The sequence below is a fragment of the Tachypleus tridentatus genome, chromosome 6, assembly GCF_004210375.1.
Source record: "Tachypleus tridentatus isolate NWPU-2018 chromosome 6, ASM421037v1, whole genome shotgun sequence".
In the NCBI taxonomy this organism is placed as follows: Eukaryota; Metazoa; Arthropoda; class Merostomata; order Xiphosura; family Limulidae; genus Tachypleus; species Tachypleus tridentatus.
Genome location: NC_134830.1, coordinates 67891769 through 67918453, shown reverse-complemented (window position 1 = coordinate 67918453; position 26685 = coordinate 67891769). Strand labels below are relative to the sequence as shown.

General features: G+C 32.3%; 1 protein-coding gene across 1 annotated transcript in view; it reads left to right on the top strand.

Annotated features, from left to right (window-relative positions):
• The first annotated feature begins 8807 nt into the window (after window positions 1–8807).
• Window positions 8808–26685, top strand: part of LOC143252738 (putative polypeptide N-acetylgalactosaminyltransferase 9) — a 69442-nt gene continuing 51564 nt past the window's right edge. Inside the window, exon 1 of the mRNA XM_076505329.1 lies at window positions 8808–9400. Within this exon, the coding sequence (XP_076361444.1) occupies window positions 8940–9400 (461 nt within the window). The 5' untranslated portion in view covers window positions 8808–8939. The remainder of the gene's footprint in view (window positions 9401–26685) is intronic.

Here is a 26685-nt window from a genome sequence, read left to right as displayed (position 1 = left end):
AACACCATACTTTTAACACAACTAATTACTAATAATACAAAAGTTAGACAGTTTAGAAGATTTCATTGTGAAAGTGAATCCCTTTTGATGTTATCTTGTAAGCTATTTAATCCTAAAATTGCAGTAGAACTTTATATATTGTTGCATTTCACATATGAAGCTTCTCTTTGTAGTTTACAGATTTTAAAAAGAAGACCGTATACAGTTTTCATCTGCATAAATTTTTATACAAGAAAAGTCAACATTTTGCTAAATCTGAGGGACATTTGACAATACATCACAGATGTACACACATACACTGCTCTAGTATGCATACATTGCATACTAATATGTTCTGCAAAGTATATACATTATGCTAGACTGTGTTTAGCCGAGGACTTCTATACGGAAGCCTTATTTCTTGCCTGCTTTGTTCCTCACGGTTTGTTAGGTTCTCTCTGTGAGTTGCCAGCTTCACTTTCACCATTATTATATATTTGTTCCAGACTTTAGAAGCATAATTCTACCAAGCTATACAACTCATCAAAAGAAGTGAACACTAGTTGACTCCGTGTATATCGGTTTGTGCTATCGATTTGCAGCAATAAATTGCATTTCTTGAGTTTGTATAATGACATAACTCTAAAGCTGCAGTGAATAGAGCGGTACGTAAAACATAATAAAACTGAAAGAAATCTCGGTGCTTTGAAAATAAAGGCGAATAGTAGCGATAAGGAATAGCTGTTATAAAACCGTCTCTGTCTGAATGGTGCTGTAAGTAACATTAATATTTTTATATTCATAAAACTTACGAATTTTATCAAATATTGTATTGGACTTTATGAAATTCTGGACTTAACTATTTGACAAGATAAAAGAACAAGTAGTTATTGCTTAACTTGAGCATTTCTTCTTTGTAAAGGAAAGTCATCATTTATACATTTATACGTTCAGGCAATTGAAACTTGTCTTGATATTCAGTAGCGTGTAACTTACCAACACGTAGTAACATTTGTGTCGATTTTAAATCCTTTTACTTACAGAAATGTTAATAAGCTACGACGTAAACAACATTTCAACAGAAATATAACTATTACACTCATTTACATCAGAGAACCTCGTGCGACTTGAATATGGACCTTAATTTCAGATAACTGATTATTTATACAGTTTATTCTTAACACGAGGAAAGAAGTATCGATGTATGAAATCAATCGACAGAACTTTTGTGATTGTTGTTAACAACTATTTGGATAAAGTACATCAAGACAACAGAATTTGTACGAAAACTGATTTTACACTTTTAAATATTCACCCCAGGAACTGCGAAGAAACCAAAGAAAGTAATTTTTTCGTAAAATTATCACGCAATGGGAGCTTCTTGTCGTGTTTTGTGATTTCTTCTTTATCTATTATACTCTGACAAAAAAAAAGAGTGGTTGAAATCATTTATTTTATTGTAATATACATATGGAACTCTACCAGTAATTAGCGGAAGTAAATTCAAATTGTTTATGACCAATTTGTTTGAATATTTTGTGACACATACATTATTAGAAATCCTATAACCAAGCAAGCCTTAAATGTTGTACAAAACAGGCGGGGCTTTATAGTTCTTCTGATGTGAAAGTATCGTTGTTGTACTTCAGTTTGTTGGTGAAGACGTTTGAAGTTCATAACGTTACAAAATGATTGGTCTTCTGATCTGTAACCTTATTTTGTCCTTCACACTTGAGTAGAGATTATCGCAGAGCTGAATTTTGGTATTTTCCCTCTTAGAACCAAAAGATATTTTAAACATTTTAAATATTAATATGGATTCCAAGATTTTCAAGTTTTAACAACAAGTCTGATTGTTTATCGAATTAAGCATAAACCTGCACACCACGGCTATTGAAACCCAGTTTGTAGCGGTGTGAATCTGCAGACATGCAGCTGTACCACTAGGGGGCTTTAAATTTTAACACAAGCTAAATACAGATAAATAATTTAAATCAGATGTTTATTGAATTATTCCGCTATTGGTTAATGCTGTATTCTTTAGTTACACTCTTTTTTATTACCGTTAATTTAAAAACTGTTTGGTAAATAACGGAGAAAAAAAGATAGTTTCGAAAGTATATGTTTTAAGTTCAAAGTTGAAGATGTGGCTTATGTTTAGGCGTAACTTGAAATAGTTAAAATTTACTTATTATATAGGTAAATGATAATAAATTATATACGTAGAATTTGCGAGACATAGTATGTTTGAATTAAGTATTTTAATATAATGTACTTCTTCCTAATTTTAACTCTTGTAGTCCCCCGCCGACACAGCGGTAAGTCTTCGGATTTACAATGCTAAAATCAAGGGCTCGGTTCCCCTCGTTAGACACAGCAAATAGCCAGATATATCTTTGCTGTAAGAAAAACACACATACACACTATTTGTAACCCCAGCGTTATTTCTTTTCCAAGAAATATTAACATATTGATCACTTACACGTTCCTTGCTAGCTTATTGTATAGACTAGACTAAGCAGTGGTCAGTTATGTTTTATTCGTGCTGACTCAGGCTCAGCATGGCAAGGTGGTTAAGGCACTCGACTCGTAATCCGAGGGTCGCAGATTCAAATCCCTGTCACACCAAACATGCTTACCCTTTCAGCCGTGGGGGCGCTATATAATGTGACTGTCAATCCCACTATTCGTTGGTAAAAGAGAAGTCCGAGGGTTAGCGGTAGGTGGTGATGACTAGCTGCTTTCCCTCTAGTCTTACACTGCGAAATTAGGGACGGCTAGCGCAGATAGCCCTCGTGTAGCTTTGCGCCAAATTAAAAAAACCAACAAACAATCGTTCGACTCCCAGGATATATGTTGTCATATCTTGAGAAAATGACAAGTAATATGTCTGAGTGTTTGGTTAAATTCCAGTGTTTTCAGTTTGGGATTTTGCTGGTATTTTAGTGAAAATGAGTGTATAATGTTCATGTTCGTGCAGAGTTTTGTGTTGTGTTACTTAAAGCTGTAACAGCAAATAAGTATTAAAAAGACTCGGTTTTCAGTCTGTATCGTCTAACAACTGTTTTCAGTATGTACATTCACGCACAAAGGTTGTATGTAGCACTAGCTTTATTCGCCGAAACCTATGAAATGGTATTAATACTTTATGTGTGTGTAGTTCATACTGTCTCCTTTCTTCTTTTCATTTTATAATAGTTTGGTTGCCATGGTGAATATCTGCTTAGACGTTATTTTAATTTACTTTCAAGCTACTACCTTTTACTTTATAAAAACATTTATACAAAATATATGATAGGTACTTGGAGCCTTGAATAGCTTTGGAAGTTCACTAATTATCTGTACAATGTGTGTTATAATACTAATTTAAAGGCCCGGCATGAAGATTGCGGCTTTGAATGCCCCTCACACCAAACATGCTCACCCTTTCAGTCATGGAGGCGTTTATTATGTAACGGTCAATCCCACTATTCGTTAATATAAGAGTAACCCAAGCGTTGGCGGTGGGTGGTGATGACTATTTATGTATTTAATAACATAGAAGCTCTATCTTATATTAAGGTCGTCGTAGAAAGATGTTTTAATACGTTCTCTAACTTTACGGTGGATTAGCGGTAAAGATAGTCAGGTTTGGAGTTTTATCCCTGTCGTAAGCACAGTGCAAATTCTTCACCTTTGCGCTTCACAAAGCGATTATATTTTTCGAAATTAATCCTTCAATTAAAGAGAGATTGTCGAGATATATGACATGGTTCACTGGTGTACTGGCTTACTCAACTCACATAACTATAGATAGATAAACATACAGATAAATAGAAGGTTGGTAGATATGAATAGTTGAAAACTTAAAGGTGATTTCACCATCTGATAAAGTTATATTTCTACCACTACGTAACGATGCCCTTAAGGCTTGTCGGCTTTAATACTGTACTCTGAGTATGTGATTTATCTTTACATGTTCGTGTTTTAACGTATATTAATGTATCTATGTATTTGAAAGATGCGTCTTCAGAGAACAGCTAATATTTTTATACCTAGTCACTGGTTTGTACAATAGTCATTCTAAACCTTTTAACTGGCGGATTTGAACTTTTCAACATAAACAGCATCTTATATATATGTATACAGGAACTAAATAACCAGTTTAAGTGACCTCTAGAATTGAGGTTCAGCCTCCTTAATTTCGAACTACTAATCAGCCAGCTACTAGCACCAGCAGTCACAAGAGGTTTTTCTCGTTCTTTGAACGAAATAACGGAACTGATTGTTACTTTATAACCCTTTTATGATTAAAAGTGTGTAACATGTTTAACGTCTCAAACCCAGAACCCTTAATTTACAGACTTACCTTCAAACCATTAAGTCATTTCCGACCAATTTAAGAGTGGAGAAGTTAGTATGTTTCTTACATGTGGATAATCAATTTTACCCTTCGTAAAGGCCTACATACTATAAAAATGTCGTTACGTAAATCTCTTTAGAGATATAATTGGCTGGACAACGAGGATAGTTTATGTAAACTATTCTACATTGCAGCCTCGTGGAAGGTAATAAAGTTTTGAAGAAATTACTACACGGGTTTGAGTGCACCGTTTACAGTTATGTAATTTGAAATTCATAATTGGTCTGTCGTGCTTTTTAAAGTGAACAAGCGCATGATAAAGTCACCTGAGTTTCTTCTCAGTCACGTGTTTATTAGATCAAGTAACTATTTTAAGGTATTCCATTTCTGACGAGGCCCACCAACAGTTATTGAACATAATGGCAACACGATGCCTATCGTAAGTACTAATGACCAAAACCGTTGTGAAAATAAGGAACTCCGAAATGAGAAGTCGAAAACTGTTGCATGCATCGATTTTCATCTGCAAGATATAAAGAGACTTTCATCAATTTGGTATGTTAATAACAGCAACCATCACATGGACCAGAGAAACTTCTACTCGGAGTATGATTCGATCTCCGAAGGATAGTTGACGAAACAAATGGAATTATTAAGTCAACCAGCGAGTTCAAGTCAATGGGCCAAAGCTGAATATATATATATATATATATATACACACAGTAAAGAACGCCAGTAGCGTCAACGTTTGCACTCGAAGCTTGTAGCTATCATCTAATATGGCGTGAACGACAACAGTCAAATCGTCGCCATAGCGACATTATTTGAACCCTTTGTAAGTTATCACAACACAATACAAATGCTGTTATACACGTCTTAACAGTACCGGTACAATGGAAAGCTTATTTTTATTTTAAATACAAATAAATGACATAAAGTAGTTAAAAAATAGCTATTTATAATTTTATGTGTAAATTATTTTATCTCTTTTATTTTAAGTCAACATCAAGGTTTAGAAACAGTAAATACTGGTGCATAGCTTAAGTCCACAGCATTAAACTCACCCGATGCTGTATTTTTAATATTTATGAAAGTGGAAGTTTTTCAAATTTGAATGTATTTTCTGTTTTGAATAAATATAGTTCCTGAAGCGAGCTACGACGAAGCTGTCTTCGCTAGTTAAAGAACTTCGATGAATTTTAGTGAACTATTAAAGAGAGAACATTTTAACATTCGCTCTGTGTTTTGATATGAATAAATTTTGTCACAAATAACTACAGGACAAGAGTTGTCCTAGTATGCAGTTCGTCACAAATTATGCGCCACTAAAAATGTTTGTGAAATGGTAAATTTGTTTATATAAGTGAACAAATAATAATAAAACAAACATATATAAGATTTTAAAATTCTATTCCAAAGTTCATAAATAAATGAATTTACTAGTAAATATGTATCTTATTGTTATAGCCACATTATGTTATATATATATGTCGTGTTTTTATTGTTAAGAGCGGAGTTATCTTATTATATATATTGTTGCGTTCATCGGTTAACAAAAACAACAACCCTGCCTCCAGTTTCTGTCTCTATCTATCCTTCATAGTGCTTGCCATTATCCTCGAAAAGGAGATGGATTGCACATTGCCAATTGTAGCCAATTAGTTGTTGTATTTAATCATATAAAGCTGACACTTTGATAGTGTAAGATGATCGATGGATTTTACAAACAAGAAGCTACTTGTACTAACTTTCACATTAATCAGCTTTCCAAGATAACAGTAACTAGACTTTTTCTAACTCGTGAGCACAAAAGTTTGACACTTAAAGTAGAGCACTAGAGAATTTAGTTGAGGTATTCTTATAAACACACACTCATTATATATATATACACTGATAAAGTGTGAACGGCTAGTCTGAACTATAGCTCGTTTCATTTTTAATTTTACACAAAGCTACACGAGAGCTATCTGCGCTAGCTGTAGCTAATTTAGCAGTGTAAGACTAGAGGGAAGACAGTTACTTCTCACCACCCACCACCAACATTTGGGCTACTCTTTTACCAACGAATAGTTGGATTGACCGTCACATTATAACGCCCCCACGGCGGAAAGGGTAAACGTGTTTGGTGTGACGGGGATTTGAACTCGTGACCCTCAGAATACGAGTCGAGCGACCTAACTACCTGGCCATGCGGGGCCATCTGAAATATAAGATGGTATGTAAACTTCAATATGTACATAAAAGTATTAGCCATATTTTGTTGAAAGAACGTTATAAAAGAACTAAAATTACGGACATGAGAAACAATCGAAGAAAGAATATAAAGAAAATATAATGATGAGAGATCTAATAGAGAAAGTTCATGTTAAAATTACAGATTTTTAAAGCTTGAATAATCATTAAAATTCTGACTCATAATGGTTTGGGCGTGGCCTACATGATTAGCTGGTTTGTATTATGAAACCGAAGATTTAAGGTTCGCGACCATTTGCCAATATCCTCCTATTTCCTTAGAGTGACATGTGAGGATGTAATTGAGTGTCTTCGCTCCAATTTGTCCTGTTAAAAAAGCAGGAACGTTATGTGAAGATTGTCGTTAAGTGGAACTTGTTATATATAAAGTAAATAAACATTTTTTTATTATCTTTATATTGAGTTTTCCATTTTAAAGTGTTTTTGAGTTTTCAAATGGTGGAATATAAACACGTGAAAAGAATTGTATTAGGATTTGAATGATTTATATATATCTAAACTAAGATTTTTTTCCATTTCAACACATGTTATTGCTTATATATTTTTTTAGTTTCTAACTTAGGTGCTTTTCTAAACGAAAAAGAAATCCGTGATAGGGAGATGCTGTTAGGTTAGGCTTCGTTTCTTTAGATATTAATGGACAGGCGGTATTGTTTAAATTAAGTTGTGTACCACATGTACCGAAACCAATTTTTCAGCGTTGTAAATCAGCAGATATAACGCTGTGCCAGTGAGGGTGGGGTTAGAAAGAGATTAGTTACTACTTTGTATTTTTCATTTTTTTCTGTAATTCTCTGAAATTTAAACTTCTTGATCACTAGTGTGTTCTTTATAAGAACGTTTTTGTGAATAATTAATTTTTAAGCTTGCAGAACCGTTTATTTGAAAGAAATGACCAATAATTAGTTGGGACTTATAGTGTTAATGTACGATATTTCATTTTAGCCTGAAGAAACGTGTATTTTCTGTTGACTTATTAGCCTTGATACTATAGGTATGTGTAACATAAACGTAATCGTTCATGATATTCTTAGTTTGCATATTAAAGATCAAATTACTGTTATAGATAAGAAGTGCAGTGAGTAATAGACTTGGCACTTGAAAATATAAAGTTTGATGGAATTTACAGTGTAATATATTCCATAGTAATAAAGTATCAATAATTATTGACATCAAAATTGCATTATGAAGACGAAACGTTGTCGTCAAGACTCTAATGCTCGTATTAGTCACGTGGCTTTTGGTGTACAACGGTGAAAAACATTTTACAGGGATAAAATATTTCATGAGTAATCACTGTCAAATGACGTAATCGTGACTTTCTAAGTGTAATACCTTTAATCATCTCTAAGTGCTTCGGCAACCAAATAATGCCTTTCTCAGAAAGAAATAGGCATATCTTACATACCCACTTTGAAACTCACCCAGATAAGAAAACGTCTTGTACTTTCTTTGTTTGGAAAGTGGATATTTCCTGTTAACTAATTGATATTTTATAACAAAATTCGTGTACGTTTTTTTAAGGATTATTTGTTTATTTGTTTGTTTCTACTTTATGCACAAAGTTAAACAATGAGCTCTTTGTGCTTTGCCCGCAACGGCTATCAAAGCCGAGTTTCTAGCGTTGTACGGCCTGGCATGGCCGAACGCGATAAGGCATGCGCTCGTAATCTGTGAATCGCGGGTTCGCATCCGAGTCGCGCTGAACATGCTCGCCCTCCCAGCCGTGGGGGCGTTATAATGTGACGGTCAATCCCACTTTTCGTTGGTAAAAGAGTGGCCCAAGAGTTGGCGGTGGGTGGTGATGACTAGCTGCCTTCCCTCTAGCCTTACACTACTAAATTAGGGACGGCTAGCACAGATAGCCCTCGAGTAGCTTTGTGCGAATTTCAAAAACAATCAAACAAACATTCTAGCGTTGTAAGTCCGCCAACATACCGCTGTGCCACTGGGAAACTGCGTTACAGGGGGATAATAAAATAAATTTGACAGTTCAAAGCAAAAACACAAATAGTTGAGCAGAAATGTCAAAAACGTATACAAAGCCCGTTACTTAAACCGTTTCTTATTGTGAGTTTAAATATTTATATTTAATGTGAACCATTACTTTACATAATGAGGGCGTGGCATTTTTATTTATTTTATGAATTAAAATTTAGAAACAAATTATTTTTTGTCACTGACGATATTTTAAAAATTTATATATATATTTTTTATTAACCAACAGGTCGTCGACACGCCTTACTTCGTCCTTATTAGAAACCCCAAACTAATTCTTTGGGCATATATGTGATGTCCTAACCAATATTTTATCATTCCAATTACCATAACTATACTAATAACCAGTGGCAACAAACTTACCACCATGAATATACTCCCAAGAAGACGAAGTGTCGTCATCAAAATTCTGGTACTTGTATTAGTCACGTGGTTTTTGTTCACAATACTTCTAACTTCTAACGATAAGACGAATACTGATAAGGCCATCGAGATAAGAAACATTCCTAACAAGCACGTTGTTTTGGAAAATAAGAAACTTCCAGAAGTGAAAAAACTAGCTTTCAAAAATTATAAACCAAAAGTTCATCACAAGTATGATAATAAAAGTGTGGTAACCGACGTCTCTGGAAGCCAAGGTCATGGAGTACTTACCCCACCTACAGATCCTGACGGTCCAGGGGAGATGGGAAAACCAGTGAAACTGAACAATTTGACACAGTCTCAGCAAGCGATGGTACAGCAGGGATGGGATAAAAATGCTTTTAACCAATATGTTAGTGATCTTCTGTCTCTTCATAGAAGTCTTCCTGACGTCAGAGACAAAGAGTAAGTCCAACATTATATCACTTAAAACGTATAAGAACAGTCATATAAATAATGATGAAGCACATTCAGCTTAACAGTTTAGCTGTATAACATCCTTCTTCTCGAAAATTTTATCTAAGGTAATAAAGGTTCTATTGTAGTTCTTCTTACAGAATCTTTGTAAAATTTAACTTCTAACCTGCATCTGGCAACTTACACAATATATAATGTTTTCCTTCTAACAATCTTTTTAGTAATAAGCTCAACTTTTTACCTATTTTATGCAACAAATATGAAAAATAAAACTTTATGAAATTATTTTGTCTGAGTTTTTAGTTGGCGTGAGTTATATGTTTGTGTTAGCAGTTTTTCTTCATAGAAATTATATATGAATTCATACTTTTTATTATAAATAACTTTCAGAGTGTATATCTATAATATTATTTTAATTAGATATTACGTGTGGAATTTGTTTTTTAAATAATATTATGAAGCTAAATCTTTTTATTTATAGGTTTTTTAAATTATATTTTACGATTAAAAGTTTGGACTAGGCCTGGGAAAGATTAGTGTGTTAGGTGTTTTATATTTTTACAGAAAATTAAATATTTCAATTTACATTTACTAACCTTAGAATAATTAGTTTTACATAACGAATATTTCTAAAATACAAACTTGGTGTACTGTATAATTTAAATATAGGCATTTTAGGCTTATGTTCTGCTGAATGCAGTCTAAGCCTAAAACTCAGAAGAGAACTTGACCCTTTTCAATGGTAATTCATAAACCGTTGTTACTATTATAAGATTTTGGAGATTGAAAACATAGAAAATATGTTTGCTTTGTTGAATTTTGTGTGAAGCTGTCTGCACGAAATAATTATGTATTCTGATATTACTTAATCTTACTTTATATATATATATATACGTTATAACCCAAAAAATAACAGTTTTTGGATTTTCTTTGCTTATAAGTCAGATTTTTCTCTTTAACTAACCGACATTTTATTGTTTGTTTGTTTTCACTTTCGCGCAAAGCTACACAACATGGTATCTGCGCTAGCCGTCCCTAACTTAGCAGTGTAAGATTAGAGGAAAGGCAGCTAGTCATCACCACCCATCGTTAACTCTTGAGTCACTTTTTACCAACGAATAGTGTGATTGACCGTCAAGTATAACAATCCCAAGGCTGAAAGGGCGAACATGCTTGATGACGGGGATTTCAACCCGCCACTCTCATATTCCGAGTCGAGCGAACTCAGCATCTGGCTATGACAACATTTTATAACAAAATCCTTACATGTTTTTATAAAAAGAAAGTAAAGTGAAAGACAAAAACGCGGGCTTTCCTTCCTCCAATTGTGGGTTCCTGTTGTATCATATTTCTCAATGCGCAATCCATTTAGCGTCATGCCGTTTCTTCTTCCGAACCTCGGACCACATGGAAACAACCGGTCAAAATTAAAACATTTCACTTTATACTTTGGTATTATCAGTTATAACATATCTCTTTATTAGTATTATTTTATCTTGAAAATCAGATACCAGACGCAAATAAGATGTATTTTAATATATTACTTTCACTAAGTTTATACTTGAGAATTTAACACAGGTTTTTCATCCTCTAGTAATTTCCTCTACGTTCTGCTAATGACATTATTAAACGTTATAATTTAAACCTAGAAATATTAATAGTGTAACACTCATATGTATGGGTTTGTATGCTGTTAAACATTTGTTTATTTGCAAGCTTCTATCATCTAACAAGCTGAAAATGCTAAAGAACATGAAAATAGTCAAAAACCAATGATTTCTATATTGCTTTATTTTATAACTTGGACTTTATGTACTTATACCATCTGTAAAAGAACAGAGCCTTCAAATACGTTTTGACAAAAGATCCAGTACCTAAACCTGGATAGAAAGATGTTATTTTTAGGGTAAAATGTAACTGAAGGAAGTCAGTCGTACGCTTGGAAAAGTAGTCGATACTTTCTGGTTTACGGTAAAAATACAGACGACTGCATATTTTCCCTTTTATTATGAACCAAAATCAGATAAGGCTGAATATCATTTTAGCAGCCAAGAAGTCCAGTGAAATAAGGTAGAGATCATTAGCAATAAAAAATATCATAAGAAAGAATATGTTCATATACAACAATACAAGATACGACATCTTCATTACTACAAAACAAGACATGTTTGTTATACAAAAAAACAAGATTTGTTCATATACAACAAAACAAAATGTATTAGTTATACAACAAAACAAGATACATTAGTTATACAACAAAACAAGACATGTTCGTCATAAAACAAAACAAGATATTTCGTGTACAACAAAAAAAAATCTTTCAAAACATAAACTGAATTGTGACTACGTTAAAATACATTTCAGAGAATTGTAAAATAAAATTATTTTGTGTTAGATGTTATCTCAATTATATTCGCCTTGTCCCAGAAGTTACGTAAGTTTGTTTAATCAGAATAATTTGTTCCCTTGATGTTTTTTTTTAAAAGTTACATTAAAGTTTCTTAAAAAGTTGTTTTAATTGTTCAGTATTATAATATGCAAATGTAAATGTTGTGAGACTTTGTGTTTAGTTGTTGTTGCAGCTCTCAGTACGTAAAGATATTATTATTTAATGTAATGAAATAATGCACTATACCCTATATATTTTCTGTTTATGATATAGCTAACTCTTGCACGCTATATAATGTCCTAGAGTATTAGGATGTAACGCAATTTAATGATCTGCAGTGTTAGGATATAACGTAATGTTCGAACTGTATCTAAGAAAAAGCTTAAAAACGAACTTGAAATTTGTATTTAATAACACTTTGTGGGGGATAATCCCCAAAATATCATTTTGTTGATGCTACTCTGTTAGAAGTTATATTTTATATTATTTGTATGAAAAGTGCAGCTTAGATTCTGAGTTTAATTTCATGTTGATAAATTACGTGAACGGCTTTTCTTATACACCTGTGTATCGTTGTCATAAATTACATGAAAGATTTAGATTTTGATCCTAGTTATTGATAGGCATTACGAGTGTAGTCTAGATACTATAGATATTTTTAATGATGTTTCCTTCAGAAATTAAACTTCAACTGCGTGATTTATATTTTAACGACGTCCTTGTAAGAAATTACGTTAACGTGTATATATTTCAAGGTTTTGCTTCGTACAAATTACATTCGAGATTTGAAAAAATGAGATTACGAATACAGGATTTCGGTGTTTTTGCTCTAGAAATTATGTTTGGGAGCTTGAAAGCAAATTTCATGTGTAGTAATTGCATTTTAATGGTTTTCGTAATCAGGAAAATTATTTTGAGATCCCAAATTTCGTGATATTTTTCGTAACGAGAAGAGTAACGATATGAAAGATGAAATATATCATGTTATATCAGTTACCAGAATTATCCAGGTTTGTGCTATTGGTTTTTTATGAAAAACATATTCAGGATACATGTTCTTTAATGCTTACAAAACAAGCTCTAAGTATTTAAAATAAGCCAATCAAAGAAATCACTTATACGATTTAGACTTTACTTGCTACTTTTGTTAGAATTTACATGAAGATTCCAACAGTATTTTGTAGATTTATTCCATAGAAATTACATAAAGAAATTAAGTTTTAATAATTTTCTACTAGAAGATAAAGATTAATATTTTGGTGTTTTTCCTGTTTAAAATTACAATTTCACTGGCAAAAATTTTAATTAAAAAACTTCATTATTGTTTCTTAGAAACTTGTGTCGTTTATATTGTTGTTTTTTTTAAGTTAAGGCAAATATGAACTTGTAATTTTTTCTTGTAAAAATATATATGTAAAACACATGCTTTACTGCAATTGTTTTTAAACATTAAATGCAGAATGTACAAGGTTTAGTCTTCTTTGTTACAAACTTATTTTCATTGTTGATGTTCACAGTTATAAACCAAATTAAGGTTTTTGAAGTAGGTTCTAACCTTCGCTTCACTGATTTATTTCGAGGCTACAAACCAAATTAAGGTTAATAGGTTTATATGTATATATATATATAAAGATTTTAACCTCCTTTTTGTTGCTTCTGTTACAAGTTACAAACCAAATTAAGGTTGGTAGGTTTATATATATATAAAGATTTTAACCTCCTTTTCGTTGCTTCTGTTACAAGTTACAAACCAAATTAAGGTTGTTAGGTTTATATATATATATAAAGATTTTAACCTCCTTTTTGTTGCTTCTGTTCCAAGTTTCAAACCAAATTAAGATTTTCGATGTAGGTTCTAACCTCTTCTTTGTTGTCCCTGTTCGAAGTTACAAATCAGATTAAGATTTTTAACCTTTTCATCGTTGTTTCCTCAAAGTTCCAAATCAAATTAAGTTACTTGCTACAGGGTCTAGCCTTGTCATCATTGTTTTCATTCCAAGTTGCATACCAGATTAAGGTATATATCATTTTATCTTTAATTCCTTGCGATGTTGTCACAACTATGACATATGTCGTTACAATAAAGAATGTTCATATCGAATTGGGCCCGGCATGGCCAAGCGTGTTAAGGCGTGCGACTCATAATATGAGGGTCGCGGGTTCGCATCCCCGTTGCGCTAACCATGCTCGCCCTTTCAGCCGTGGGGGCGTTATAATGTGACAGTCAATCCCACTATTCGTTGGTAAAAGAGTAGCCCAAGAGTTAGTGATGGGTGGTAATGACTAGCTGCCTTCCCTCTAGTCTTACACTACTAAATTAGGAACGGCTAGCGCAGATAGCCCTCGAGTAGCTTTGTGCGAAACAAACAAACATCGTATCGAATTGAGATTTTTTATGTCCCTCTTGGAAGACTCGTGAGGTAAACAATCATGTGCATACCATAAACATAATAATTTTGCAACTTCTAAAATACTTAATGAAATAGGGACCATTTATTTCGAAAAACAACAATTAATGTACTCACCAAATTTTGATAGAGTATGGGAATAAAAGAAACAGACTAGCTGATTTTAGCTGTGTAAATCTGAATCGTAGTTTTTAAGTATATACGATATTTTACTCTGTAAAAGAAAAATAATTCGTAGGTATATTTGATAAACTTTTATTGAATTTTCCAGAACACTCGTCCTATGGTAACTGATGATTATTATTTGTCAGTAGCCTAAAGGAAATCAAACGAACGATTCGCTATTTCAATAGGTTAAATGTACTGTATATATATAAGTATAACACCACGTGTGTGGCGGGACACGAAATGCATAGTGACTGATACAGCTATATCTGGAATTATGAGTGACTCAAAGTATCTTATGAAACTGTAATATACACACTCAGTTTATTTGATTCGGCTACGTGATAAAATAAGTTCTTTTAGGATACAAGTAAAGTATATTTCACTAACAATCATGCTACTATATATTATTAAGTTGATATAAGTAATATAAATTATATGAAAAACAAAGCCGTAACTTTCTTACAGGCTCTATACCTGAATATTATTTTCAAGATACTTGTGTACGATATTAAAGTAATAACTAATCAACACACAATGTTAAAATTGACAAACAGTTAAAAACATTTCTAAAGTGTGGAGTCTACATGTTTCGACCTTTATCGCGACATCTTCAGGAATGAATTGGCAAGACATTGGTGTCATATTTATTTGTGGTAAACGTCGAAATATGTAGATCCCATATTTTAGAAAAAATTTTAACTATGTATCGACTTTAACGTTTGTTGTATGCTGTCTATTTATTGTTTTAAGCCCTAAACATTCACAATAGTAATCTAAACCATAATTTGGCAAAGGTCTGTGTGTGTGCATGCTTGCAATTATAATTGGCAAACCACTTGACCAATTGCCACGAAACTTGCATGTAACCTTATAACTCATGAGAAGGAATGTAGGTAAAAGATCGAATTTGATTCTTCTATGTCATCCTGGCTATCCCAGTGTCTGTGTTTGAAGGATATGTCAGACAGTAAATTCTATGATAACAAAAACAGTAAATTTCTGACAAGAACTCTAGATTCAGATTAAAATTATAGGTTAAAACACGTACATCGTATTTTTCAACATTCTTTGAATGAAAACTTTAACATGGCCATTGGGCACTTAATTTATCTTTCAGCGTTAATGAAGGCATATAGCATATCAACACGCGTATTTACTCCTTCATGATATGACACAGGTAGTATTTCTAGCCATCCTAATTTTGAACTGACAGATTAGGGAAAAGAAATACGGTAATTGGGATCCATAGCTAACGTTTTGGTTATTCTAATCGATTGTGGGTATTTGATTGTCACTCTTATAACCCTAAAGTGCGGGTTACATTTTGGAATCAACGGAACACGAATCATGGATTCTGATATTCACAGTCCGGCATATCTGGCCGCAATTTCAAATACATACACAACGTATTTTAAAATATGGATGTGTATAATATAATTACGAAGTCACTGTGACTTTGATGCACGGATCCGACAAAAAAGGTTACTTAGATTGAGATAAAATATCCACCTTACATAATAAAAAACTGTTAAAAACTTGAAGAACAACAGCAACTCATCAAAAAATACGTTTTGTGTTTTTACTTATCATTATTTGTATTGATTATTATCGAATCTTGAAACCTTTGCAAGCTATAGACTTCTTCTGGACATATGACGTTTTGTTAGGATTCCAAAGAAGCTACATTAACAAGATGACATGCAACAGTAAAACATTCAGGGGAAATATAACAAAGGTAACACTGGTCTTATTTTACGACAGTATACCGGGGGTTCATTATTATATAAATAACACAAGTACAAGAACATTTTGAAGTGTTTGTTACATATTATATATAGACAGAGATGCAGGCTACCTGAAAAGATGTAGTTTTTTTTTCTTGTATGTGTGTGTTTTAAAATAGAGATAAGGCACGCCATTTCGGCTATATAGAAAAATGCTGAGACAGCAGTATAATAGCTGTATTTCGTTATTCAATATTTTCTAAGTTAAAGGCACGAAGTTTAAAAGAAAAGTATGGACATACTAAGATTTTCGTACGTTATTTCATACCTTCATATTTTGTTTCAAGCATCCAGGCGTCCAGAATAATCAAATTGATTCCTTATTTTTTAAAATCTAAAGGTATGCTTCTTGAAAGGAAAAACAATGAAAAAATAGTGAATGTAAGTGCGTAACTACAAGACGAAGAAAAGAGAAAAGAAACATTTGAAATATCACTTTTGTAAATGCAATATTTCTGAATGTTGTGTTTAAAAGCAATGATGCCAGTTTAATGTATCTTTCTTATATACAAAGCAGGAGTTTTGTTTTCAAAATTATTTTATATAAGACTTTTAACAGGAAAACTAATTGCAGAAATGTACTTTTGCCTACGTATTTCTTGTATCTTAATGTAACAAACTACCTTTGGCCACTGATCTACGAAATGAATGATGTAAAAGCCGAACATACATTTTGCTAAACATAAAAAAGCTCGAGTCAGGTTTTTTACAGGATAGATTTCATGCAAATATATCTATCCTGAACGAACCTAAAAAAATACTATGCAAATGTTCAATCTATTTAGCTTGAAAATGTAGAAATATTTTATAAACTTTAATGGCTTAACTTAAACTATTCAAAAATATAAATGATAACTATGTATACGGATAGATATTTTTAACTCACTCGGGCAGAACAGAAACTGTTAGGAAGAGCATATCTCGTCCAAAGTCTCCATCAGTTCTGTGTATATATTGTATATGATATGAATAACTGTGAAAAACATATAAGTAGCTAAACAGATAGATACATCCATGACTCATATAATTAAGTAGATGTATATATCCAAGATTCATACAACTAAATAGTTTCACGTGAACGATTAATCTTTCAAAACCGACACATCATACACATTTTCATGATGTCATGTGGATTTCCTCGTCCACTTACATGAAAATTTAGAATTCGTGGCTCATCTCAAGTAACTTACCTGATGTAACAATAACGTCTCGAACCTTTTATTCACTTTCATAGGATTATGTACTTGTCGTTAGCGAGAATAATCTTAATCAAATGATCATTTGCTCAAAAGTACTATTCGTTATAGCCTTACAAAGTTTAAAAGTACTCTTCGCTATAGGGTTACAAAGTTTAAAAGTACTATTCGCTATAGCGTTACAAGGTTTGTGTTTATTAAATTTTAAACCCGTATTCAGGTGTTCACTAACTACTAAACCGGTGTTCAGATATTTTTGAAATATCAAACTTGTGTTCAGCTATTTACTAAGTGTTTAATCCGTATTCAGATGTTTAGTAAATGTGATACCCATGTTTAGGAATTTAGTAAATATCAAAACCCGTGTTCAAGGAATTTTATAAATGTCCAGGCAAATTGTACAATGACAAATAGACGACTGTGATTTAATATTTGTCAATACACTTATTTTTTTACTCAGGCAGTTAATTGTTAGCCTAAAATTACTATTGGAATAACTATTTGAAGTGACCCATTGCAAAGATTTTCATATGATCGCTCACTACGAACTATTTTTATGAGAAAGTGGTATACTTGGTGAAGCGTGCACTCCTTTTGGTATGATTTTCAACAATTAGTAATTACAGGAAACACTTTCCCTTTGTACAACGTAGTGTTTATGACTTATTTTAAGAAATGCATAGAGTTTCAGTACCTGAATATCAGCATCATGTGGTTAAAATTTCGGGCGTACACGTTGTTAAGTTTACAAGTTGCCAAGCCCGTTTCATTTTATTTTAATATTGTGAAATTCAATTTGTTTCTTTTTTTTTGGAACTTACGTGTGTTTGAATAATATTAATTTCTTTATTCACTTGTTGCTATAAGTGTACAGTTTGTATGTAACATGTACTCTTTAGATGTCTTTGTTGTTGTTTTGTTGGGGGGGGTGCTTGTGAGCGTATTATTTATCTATGCATTTCGCTTTAGTTTTACTTTCTCTGTTTTTTAAATGTTTTGTCAGGATCGTTTAGTTTGTATTTTTTATTGAAATCTAACTTTTTAAATTGACCTACGCCATAACCCAATTGGTAAGAATTTCATCGTCTCGAAAGATAGCTGGCATCCAGGCTCGAACCTAAACAACTGCACTGAGCAGCAGCAGGGAATTTCCATAGGAAGTTAATGACGTCACAGTATCACAAAAAGAAAGTGTCTGACAGTCATTTTTCAGAAGTGAATTGTCAGTAGTATTGAAGAAGGAAGAGCAAGCGACTTTTTATTGTAGCACTTAGGTCGACGTTCAGATAAATCGAAACATTTTCGTTAATTTTTGTGTATTTACGATATTTTTACATATACTTTTTTCAAACACAAACGTATAATAAGTTATTTTAGATCTCAAAAACAAGTATTTTTCTTTACTATTTGAATTACTGTGCTCGTGTAAAGACAGAGCTGACTTGGACAACATCTGACATTTGTGAGATCTGCTGAAATGTTTCTGTTTGTAAGTTATTTTAGAACTATGCTACATATTATGAAATATCTATATGCATATTACATTGTACGTCGCATAATTCTAAAATAAAATATATAAAATAAAATATATACAACAAAGAAAAATGTTTGGAAAATTCAAAGAATATTTCCTTACATTTTAGATAAAATTGTATTCTATCCACTTATTAAATCTTTCAATAGATTCACTAGTTGTACATTCAAGTCTTTTATTATATACAGTTTTGTTTACAAACAAAAAGCTACAGAGACTTACTAGTCTAAAAATACATTTGTGAGACGTGAATTTATTGGTTTTGGTTTTAGAAGTTTTAAGAGGTAACTTAGGGAAAAAAATAAGTTCTGATTATGCATAACCGATAATCATTCAAATCAAATAGAATGCTTTGCTGTGTTTGTTTATAAAAGCAGTTTGAAACTGAGAGATGAGTTCGAGATTCGTTCGTATATAAAAAACTTGTTTAGAAATGAAAACATTTCCCTATGAATATAGAGTTTGAGTTCTCTCCAGTAAAGCGACACCCTTACATTCTAAAGCGAAAGAAAGAAACGGCAGCAATTGTAATACTCAACTCCAATAACATTACGTCATTCTCAAGTACATTAACATCGAAAAATATATAACAAAGACAAAACATGCCTTATCTCTGCCACGTCTATTAATAAATAATTCTTCGATATCCTTGTTTATCTGTAGGTTTACAGTAAAAACAAGAAGATACTTGTTTTAGTATTTCAATCTTATCTAAAACTTGAAACTTGTAAAGTTTGAAAAGTGTGTAAGGAAATATCCTTTCTTAATTCCACACGTGCTTATGTAACCAGTGCATTTAGAGACTGGAACAAAGATTATATGGTGTGTCTTATACATGTGCCTGCTGCAGCTAAATATTAAACATTTACAAATTTTCAACATTTTTATTAATACTTTATTTAAAAAAAACGTTTTTTATATTTTTTATGATTAAAGATGTTTTATTTTTTACGTAAGACTATTTTTAGCAGTCCAACCTCCCCAGATGGCCCAGCGGCTTATAACTAAAAAAAAAATGGGTTTGTATACCTCAGTGGCTAAAGCACAGATATTTCAACAAACAAACAAAAATAAAGAGTGTCATTTATTGAAATATATTTACAAGCACAGATAAGAAAAAAATACGTCACTAAGGATAGAGATACGGCTACGACATACTTGTTTTATAAATGGAGGCTAAGGTTTTCATAATACTTTTCTACTTGGGGAAACCTACATTTCTACCACTGTACAAAATTGTCATTAAAATGTAATTCTCATTCTAATAAACTTTCACCCAATTTTAAAGTTTTATTCTAGAAGTGTTTAGATAAACTACGCCATATATTAAGTTTTACAATATTACCTTGATGTTAGAAATCTTCGTTGCAGTATTCGCTGATTGTGTTAAACCTATTAATAACAAAACTCATATCTGTTCATTCAGAGCATGCTCTTCTGAACAAAATGCATTTTCAAAATTTTCTCTTTAATGCGGGCCCTCCTATGGCTCAAGGGTAAGTCTGTGGACTAATACTGCTAAAACCGTGTTTGGACACCATGATGGGCACAGCACACAGAAATAACATTGTGTAGCTTTATGTTTAACACCAACCAAACAAACTCTTTATGATTGTGAGAAACTACTTTTTAGTAGTATGTATAGTAATGTAAGTAATGTTGTGTTATGGATTCTGGTGTCTGTACTTGTTGACGATAAATTCGACGAAAAACGAATAGCATGTACTCCACTTGTTTTTAACATTTTATATATATTTCAAACAAGTTAAACGTATGTATAAAACTCTTTACACTATAAAGAGCAGGCACCTTCTTGTGAAAGGTTCACTTAGGCTAATTCATTTGCTTTAGAATTCAGTTGACAAGCTGAACTATTTTTCTCTCTCCTTATTGCAATAGTATCCGTGTATAATTCATGCTGTCGTGAGAGTAACCAAAGTTGTACACTGAACTTTTAATAATCGTCACCTTTTTCGTCAAACTACACACAGTCTTGTTCTCTTACTTTAGAAAAACCTTTAACGAGACAAATTATTCTCCTGATCTCTTCCAAACTGTTAATTTATATCAACTGTTAGACCTTTCACTCCTAGAATGGTTAACTTTACGTTTTCTAATTTTCTTTAACCGAACGTCTTTCTCTCGCGATTTTAGTCTTACACTTTTTTCTGTTCGTCTTATAGTAGCTATTTATACATCTATCACTTAGGCCTTAGAAATCTCCATAGTCTCGGCATCAATATATTGCAAACACAATGTTTGATAGCCTCGACATAAATGTGTTCAAACATAAAGTAAATAAATTAATAACACTATCTATGCTAAACAGTCTTTTGTATCTGACAATGATGAACTGCTTTTCCATCTTACTCCTAATGCTGTTGCTGGTTCCTTCATCAGTTCGAATGATGTGTTTGTTAATAGTTTGTTAAACAGACATATATCTCCATTGCGATGAATTACTGTAATGTCTATATGCTGTCGTTTCCTAATTGTTTGGACTGAGCGTAGTCGAGAGCTTAACTTACCTGGACTATGAATCCGAGGATTCGTGGTTTACACTCCTTCACCGCAAAAACCTCCCTTTTTTGGGGTAGGAAGGGAGGGAACGTTGGTACGCTGTACGATTAGCAGTCAAATCCCATCATTTGGTCAGATAAGAACATAAGAGAAGAATTGATGGTTGGTGCTATAGATTAGCTGCCTTCCAGTTCAAAATTAGGGACGACTATACACAAATAGCTTATTTGTGTATCAGGATCTAACAGAACAATCCAAATTATTCTGTTAGGCCCTGTCGTTCACTTAACACCTTACATTTGTAGAAGCTAAGTTAATTGGGCAGAAAGCTTGTGTATTACAAAACTTAACAAAAAATGAAGTAATGTGGTAATAAGCCTAATAAATTACGTAATATAAATTATTTACACTATTTTGACCATTTTAATAATAGAAATAAACGGAAATAGAAAACTACACATGCGCAGAAAGGCTTAACTAATAAATATCAGCTTATAAATACATTAAATGATTTTCTAAACGTTTCTGGTAAATTCGAATTTAAAACATGTGACTTCCTATTAATAATTTTTTTCTTGCAGCTTATTATTGTTATTATTATTATTTACACCTGTACGCTTGTATTTAATTTGACATTTTTTAAATTTGTGTTAATGGTTACAAAAACATCGTGTTAAAACCAAAAAAACTCGCATAAAGTTTCAAATGAATAACTTCATTAAATGTGTTGTCCTAGTAAACTGAAACCCATTTTGTTGGATCATTTACAGACATATGTATAATAATTATATATTGACTTTCAAAGTGTGAAAATTATAAATTGAAATTTTGTGCGAGTTTTTTTTGTTTGTTTGTTTTTCAATAGTTACTGAAAGGCTCATTATGCCTAGCAGGATTGAAAGTTCTAAAAATCGGTTTCGTGGTTACTTTGCCTCCTATGAACATTACACACATATACACGCACGTATTAGATAAATAAGGAAGGAATAAAACAGTTTGGAATGGTAAATAAACCGAACTGGCATGATATTTATATGTGCGTGTATTATAAAAGGTTTAATTTATTATATTCAATTAATAGAATATTTGATAAACGCATACCTGTAAAGATACTAAAATATGCAATATAAGAAATTGGCAACTTGTGTGAATGGTAAGAAAATACAATTTTTTCCATTATTTTTATTATATTGAATATTTGCATATCATACGAATGACTCGTTTTTCTCTTCCCTTACATTTTAATATGCATACGAAAGTTTGAGCTGTTACAATAATTTCTTATAAAAATTAAGGTTAAGTCTATAGATCAGTGAGTAGGATGCTCACTTTTCATGCAAGGAATCCTAGGTTTAATTCTCACCCGAAAACTGTCACTGTAGTCTAGTAGAAAACCGTTTTTTACGTATGTTTTTGGTCGAATCTATAAACAAATACTAAGAAAATTTAAGCTTCAGGGGCCCCTTAAATGTCATAGTATATGAATCTAAAATAATTTACATTGTTATCGCAAAGTTGAAGTCATTTTTTGCGTAAACTCTAAAAAGAATTAGATGGATGAGATAGAAATGCCATTAAAAGCTTGATATACTGAAGCATTACTTACACTAGTAAAGAGTAACCATGATATACCTATAACCTATGTGAACCTCAATCTACGCTACTAGATAAAAAATATTTTACATAACTTGTAAAGAAAAACCATCACATATTTTCGTGAACCCTAACCCACGTTAGTAAATAAAAACTGCTTTAAGGACTTGAAACATCTCCACTAGCAGTTGACATTTTCTATAACAGTTATAGTTTTACTTTTGTTGTCTGACAAGATTACTTACGGTTATCAGGTTTTTCTATTGAATTTATTGCGATACAATGTTATAATAAGGTTGATTTTTTTGGTGCCTATCCTTAGTTAAATGTAACTTAAAAACGAACAATAACTCTCCAGTAACAGACTTTTTAAAGTTTTGATTTGCCATTGATACTAGATGCTCAGTGAATGAATAAACATCCCATTCTTGTTCTGTCATGCGCAGTAGCATTTTAAGCATGCGCAGAAATGGATGGTTTAGTGTAAAAAAAAAAAAAAAGTGAAGCCAATCTTGTATCATAAATGAAAACTTTACAGCAATATTCATTAATTATTTAGCTAAGCAACGTTTTTGTTCAAACTTGGGTCATAATGGTGGATAAAACAAGATACACGGCCTAGCTAATTAATGAACGAATATTCGCTGTAAAGTTTCTAACTATGCTATAATTATAGCTACCAGTTAGACCGCCAGTTGTGATTTCATTCCTTGAGATCATTTTTTTGGCCACACCTTTTTTCTCAAAAATAAGATGTTTCTAATTAGATATCATGACGTTTTATCAAAATACATCAACAAACAACAGCAAGTAAGAAAGTGACACTCGATGTTAACCCACATTAGTTTTAGAGACAGACACTTACTTCACTGAAACACCTGATTTTTTCAGATAAATGGTGGTAGTTTTCCTCTCTAAAACAGTGTCAATAGCTTCTTTTATAGTAACGGGATGGAATTTAGATTCACAGCTTCTTGTCATCATCCGCATGTATTCAGTACAGCCGTATCAATCATTATTATTTATGCTAATTTCTTAAAGTAATATCACGTGACGCTTAACGCTCTTTAATCATGATAATTTTATAAAATTTAATAAATTTGTGCGGAAAAGTTAGCAATGAATAACTGATAAAACCGTCTATTCGTATGATTATTTTGTTTGTTCGTTTGTTAAGCCAGTGCGTTATGGTAACACTACGTTCCAATAATGGTTGTTATGTCACGCTACTTAGCAACAACTGAGATCCGTGATTTCTCAGATTCGTAATCTGTGCATGCTAGTAATCTGTCAAACAGATTGGAGTATAAGGCTGATTTAGATATTACACCAAAGCTACCCGGAATCTATTGGCACTAGACACCCCTAATTATGAATTAACAGACTAGAAAGAGATAATGCAGCTAGTGGTTAGCATTCACTGTCAACGTTTGGGTTATTTTAGTCGAATGGTGGGATTTGACCATTCACGCTGAAATGCTTTGTAGCCAGGATATTTAAGATCGATTACAAGTAAAAACGTTTATTCTGCAACTGTTATTACTAATAATCAGAAATATTGCAAAACATTCTGTTGTAACTGAATGATTTGCCAATTTTTTGTCGTATTTCTTATCTGGGTGAAAGTAAACATGTAAAAACATTGCACGAAAGTTAATTTTACCGCAAGAACAGTATTTAGCAGGTATTCTTATGAGTGTTAGATTTTAAAAATGTAGGGAAGTTACTATGTCTTTCATGTTTGAATAACATACCTATGAGATAAGTGGTCATATATACGGTGGAAAGGAATAAAGAAAGCCGGTTCTTCAGAGCTGCGGTGCAGTAAGAGCGTGCAAAGAACCGTGTAGCCGCGAGGGACAATGTTTCCACTCTATTTCACAGTATCATTTATTTGCAAAAATGTTGTAAAGCTAATGTTGTTTATGTACGTATAAACGTATAGTTTCTTCAGTACCACCTACATATCGATTCATTTTTCGTGGACAAACATACATATGCTGGTCTAACATACAGTATAAAAGACGTAATGAAACTTGACAAAATTCATAACATTGAATCTAAACCATACTCTCCACTGGTTCTCAAATACTTTTGAATACTTATACCAATAAATTTCGGATTCCAATACTCGTTGTAGACACAGCATAGATAGTTATTTCTGTTAAACAATAAAGAAACGAACCTGACATAACAAAACCTAATCCTAATGAGAGTATAGTAAAGTCTAACGCAATAAGAAAATATCAAACAAGACACAAGCAAACCAAGCCAGATTAACAAATTATAGCCCAATCAAACCTAGCAGGTTAAGTTGTCATAGGTGGTGTAATGATGTGGTTAAACGTTCTTGTAACAATGGTTGTTGTTTGTTTCATTTAGAAAAGCGAATAACGTCACAGATGCACTTGTACATCGTCATTGATCTTATCCTTTCTACAATGTTATACTTCCAATCTGAATGGTATAGGTTCTTCCAAAACAATAATGCAGTAATCTATCTTACATTCATTGTCCGAAATCGGTTTGAAGAACATGAAATATAATTTATTCGTGTTTCTTGACAAATCACAAGCATCGCATCTCAATAAAACTGGGCATTTATAATCTTCTGCCTAGATCTATGAAGAAATTGCAAACAATAAATGTCATAAAATGGACTTTATTGAACAAGCCATCTGGCAGCAAAACATGCCCCAGCTATTGACCTACTGAACTGGCTAATTACTGTAGGTTGTCGCGTTTGAAATATTTGCTTTCTGAAGATATAGTCAACACTTAAATAAATATATTGCAATATCTAACTGGAATTGTATTGTGTGTTTTTTAATAGAAGCTAGGCTTATACAAACTAGAAACTAGAAAGAAGAAAAAAAACAGCTAAACCATTATAATAATTTTGTCCTGGTAATTTAGTTAAAACAATAACATATATGTTCCTGCTATTTATCATGTTAGTTTTAAAATAAAGATGTGAGCCTTTTACTTCGTTCTATAGAGAGTAGTTTCAAACATGTCTTCTTTTTTTTTCACTTGCGTTTGACAGATAACAGACGAGACGGGATATCTCCAGCGTTCTTTGGAGGCTACCGTCTCAGTTATCTTTCTGAAATCATATTTTTGTCGTGTTCTGTGAAGAGTATGCTTTCACTTATTTATTTGTGGTGCAATGCATGGATTTCAGTTTGCTGTTCTTCTGTTTTACGGTGCTGAATTTTACGCTCATTAGTGGATGATTACCATCTATGTATCTGATTGTTCTGTATTTGTATATACATACATACAGGCTTACATAACTATTGTTAACGTAGTCAGTTCTTCCCTTGTTGTAAATGCATCAAATATGTAAATACCTATCTGTACAAAAAAGTTGGTAAGTTTTAAATGTATGCCTTTTGTGCATTTTAGTCTCAACTGTTATACTCGAAATCAAGAATGTATATTTTGAGCTTTGTTTCTTTGAAATGTAAGTTGATCAAGTTCATATTATGTGGAACTAAGCGCTCGCAAAATATATGATTTGGTTCAAATCTAAACGCATTAGTTTGTGATGGATAAAACTGCATTAATTTCATAATTTTTACGTTATATATGTATTTCAGTGTTTATTGCCAGAAGTTAATCTATCTTACATTTTTCTATACTTTGACGACTTCTAGAAAATCTTTCGAATGTTGGTAC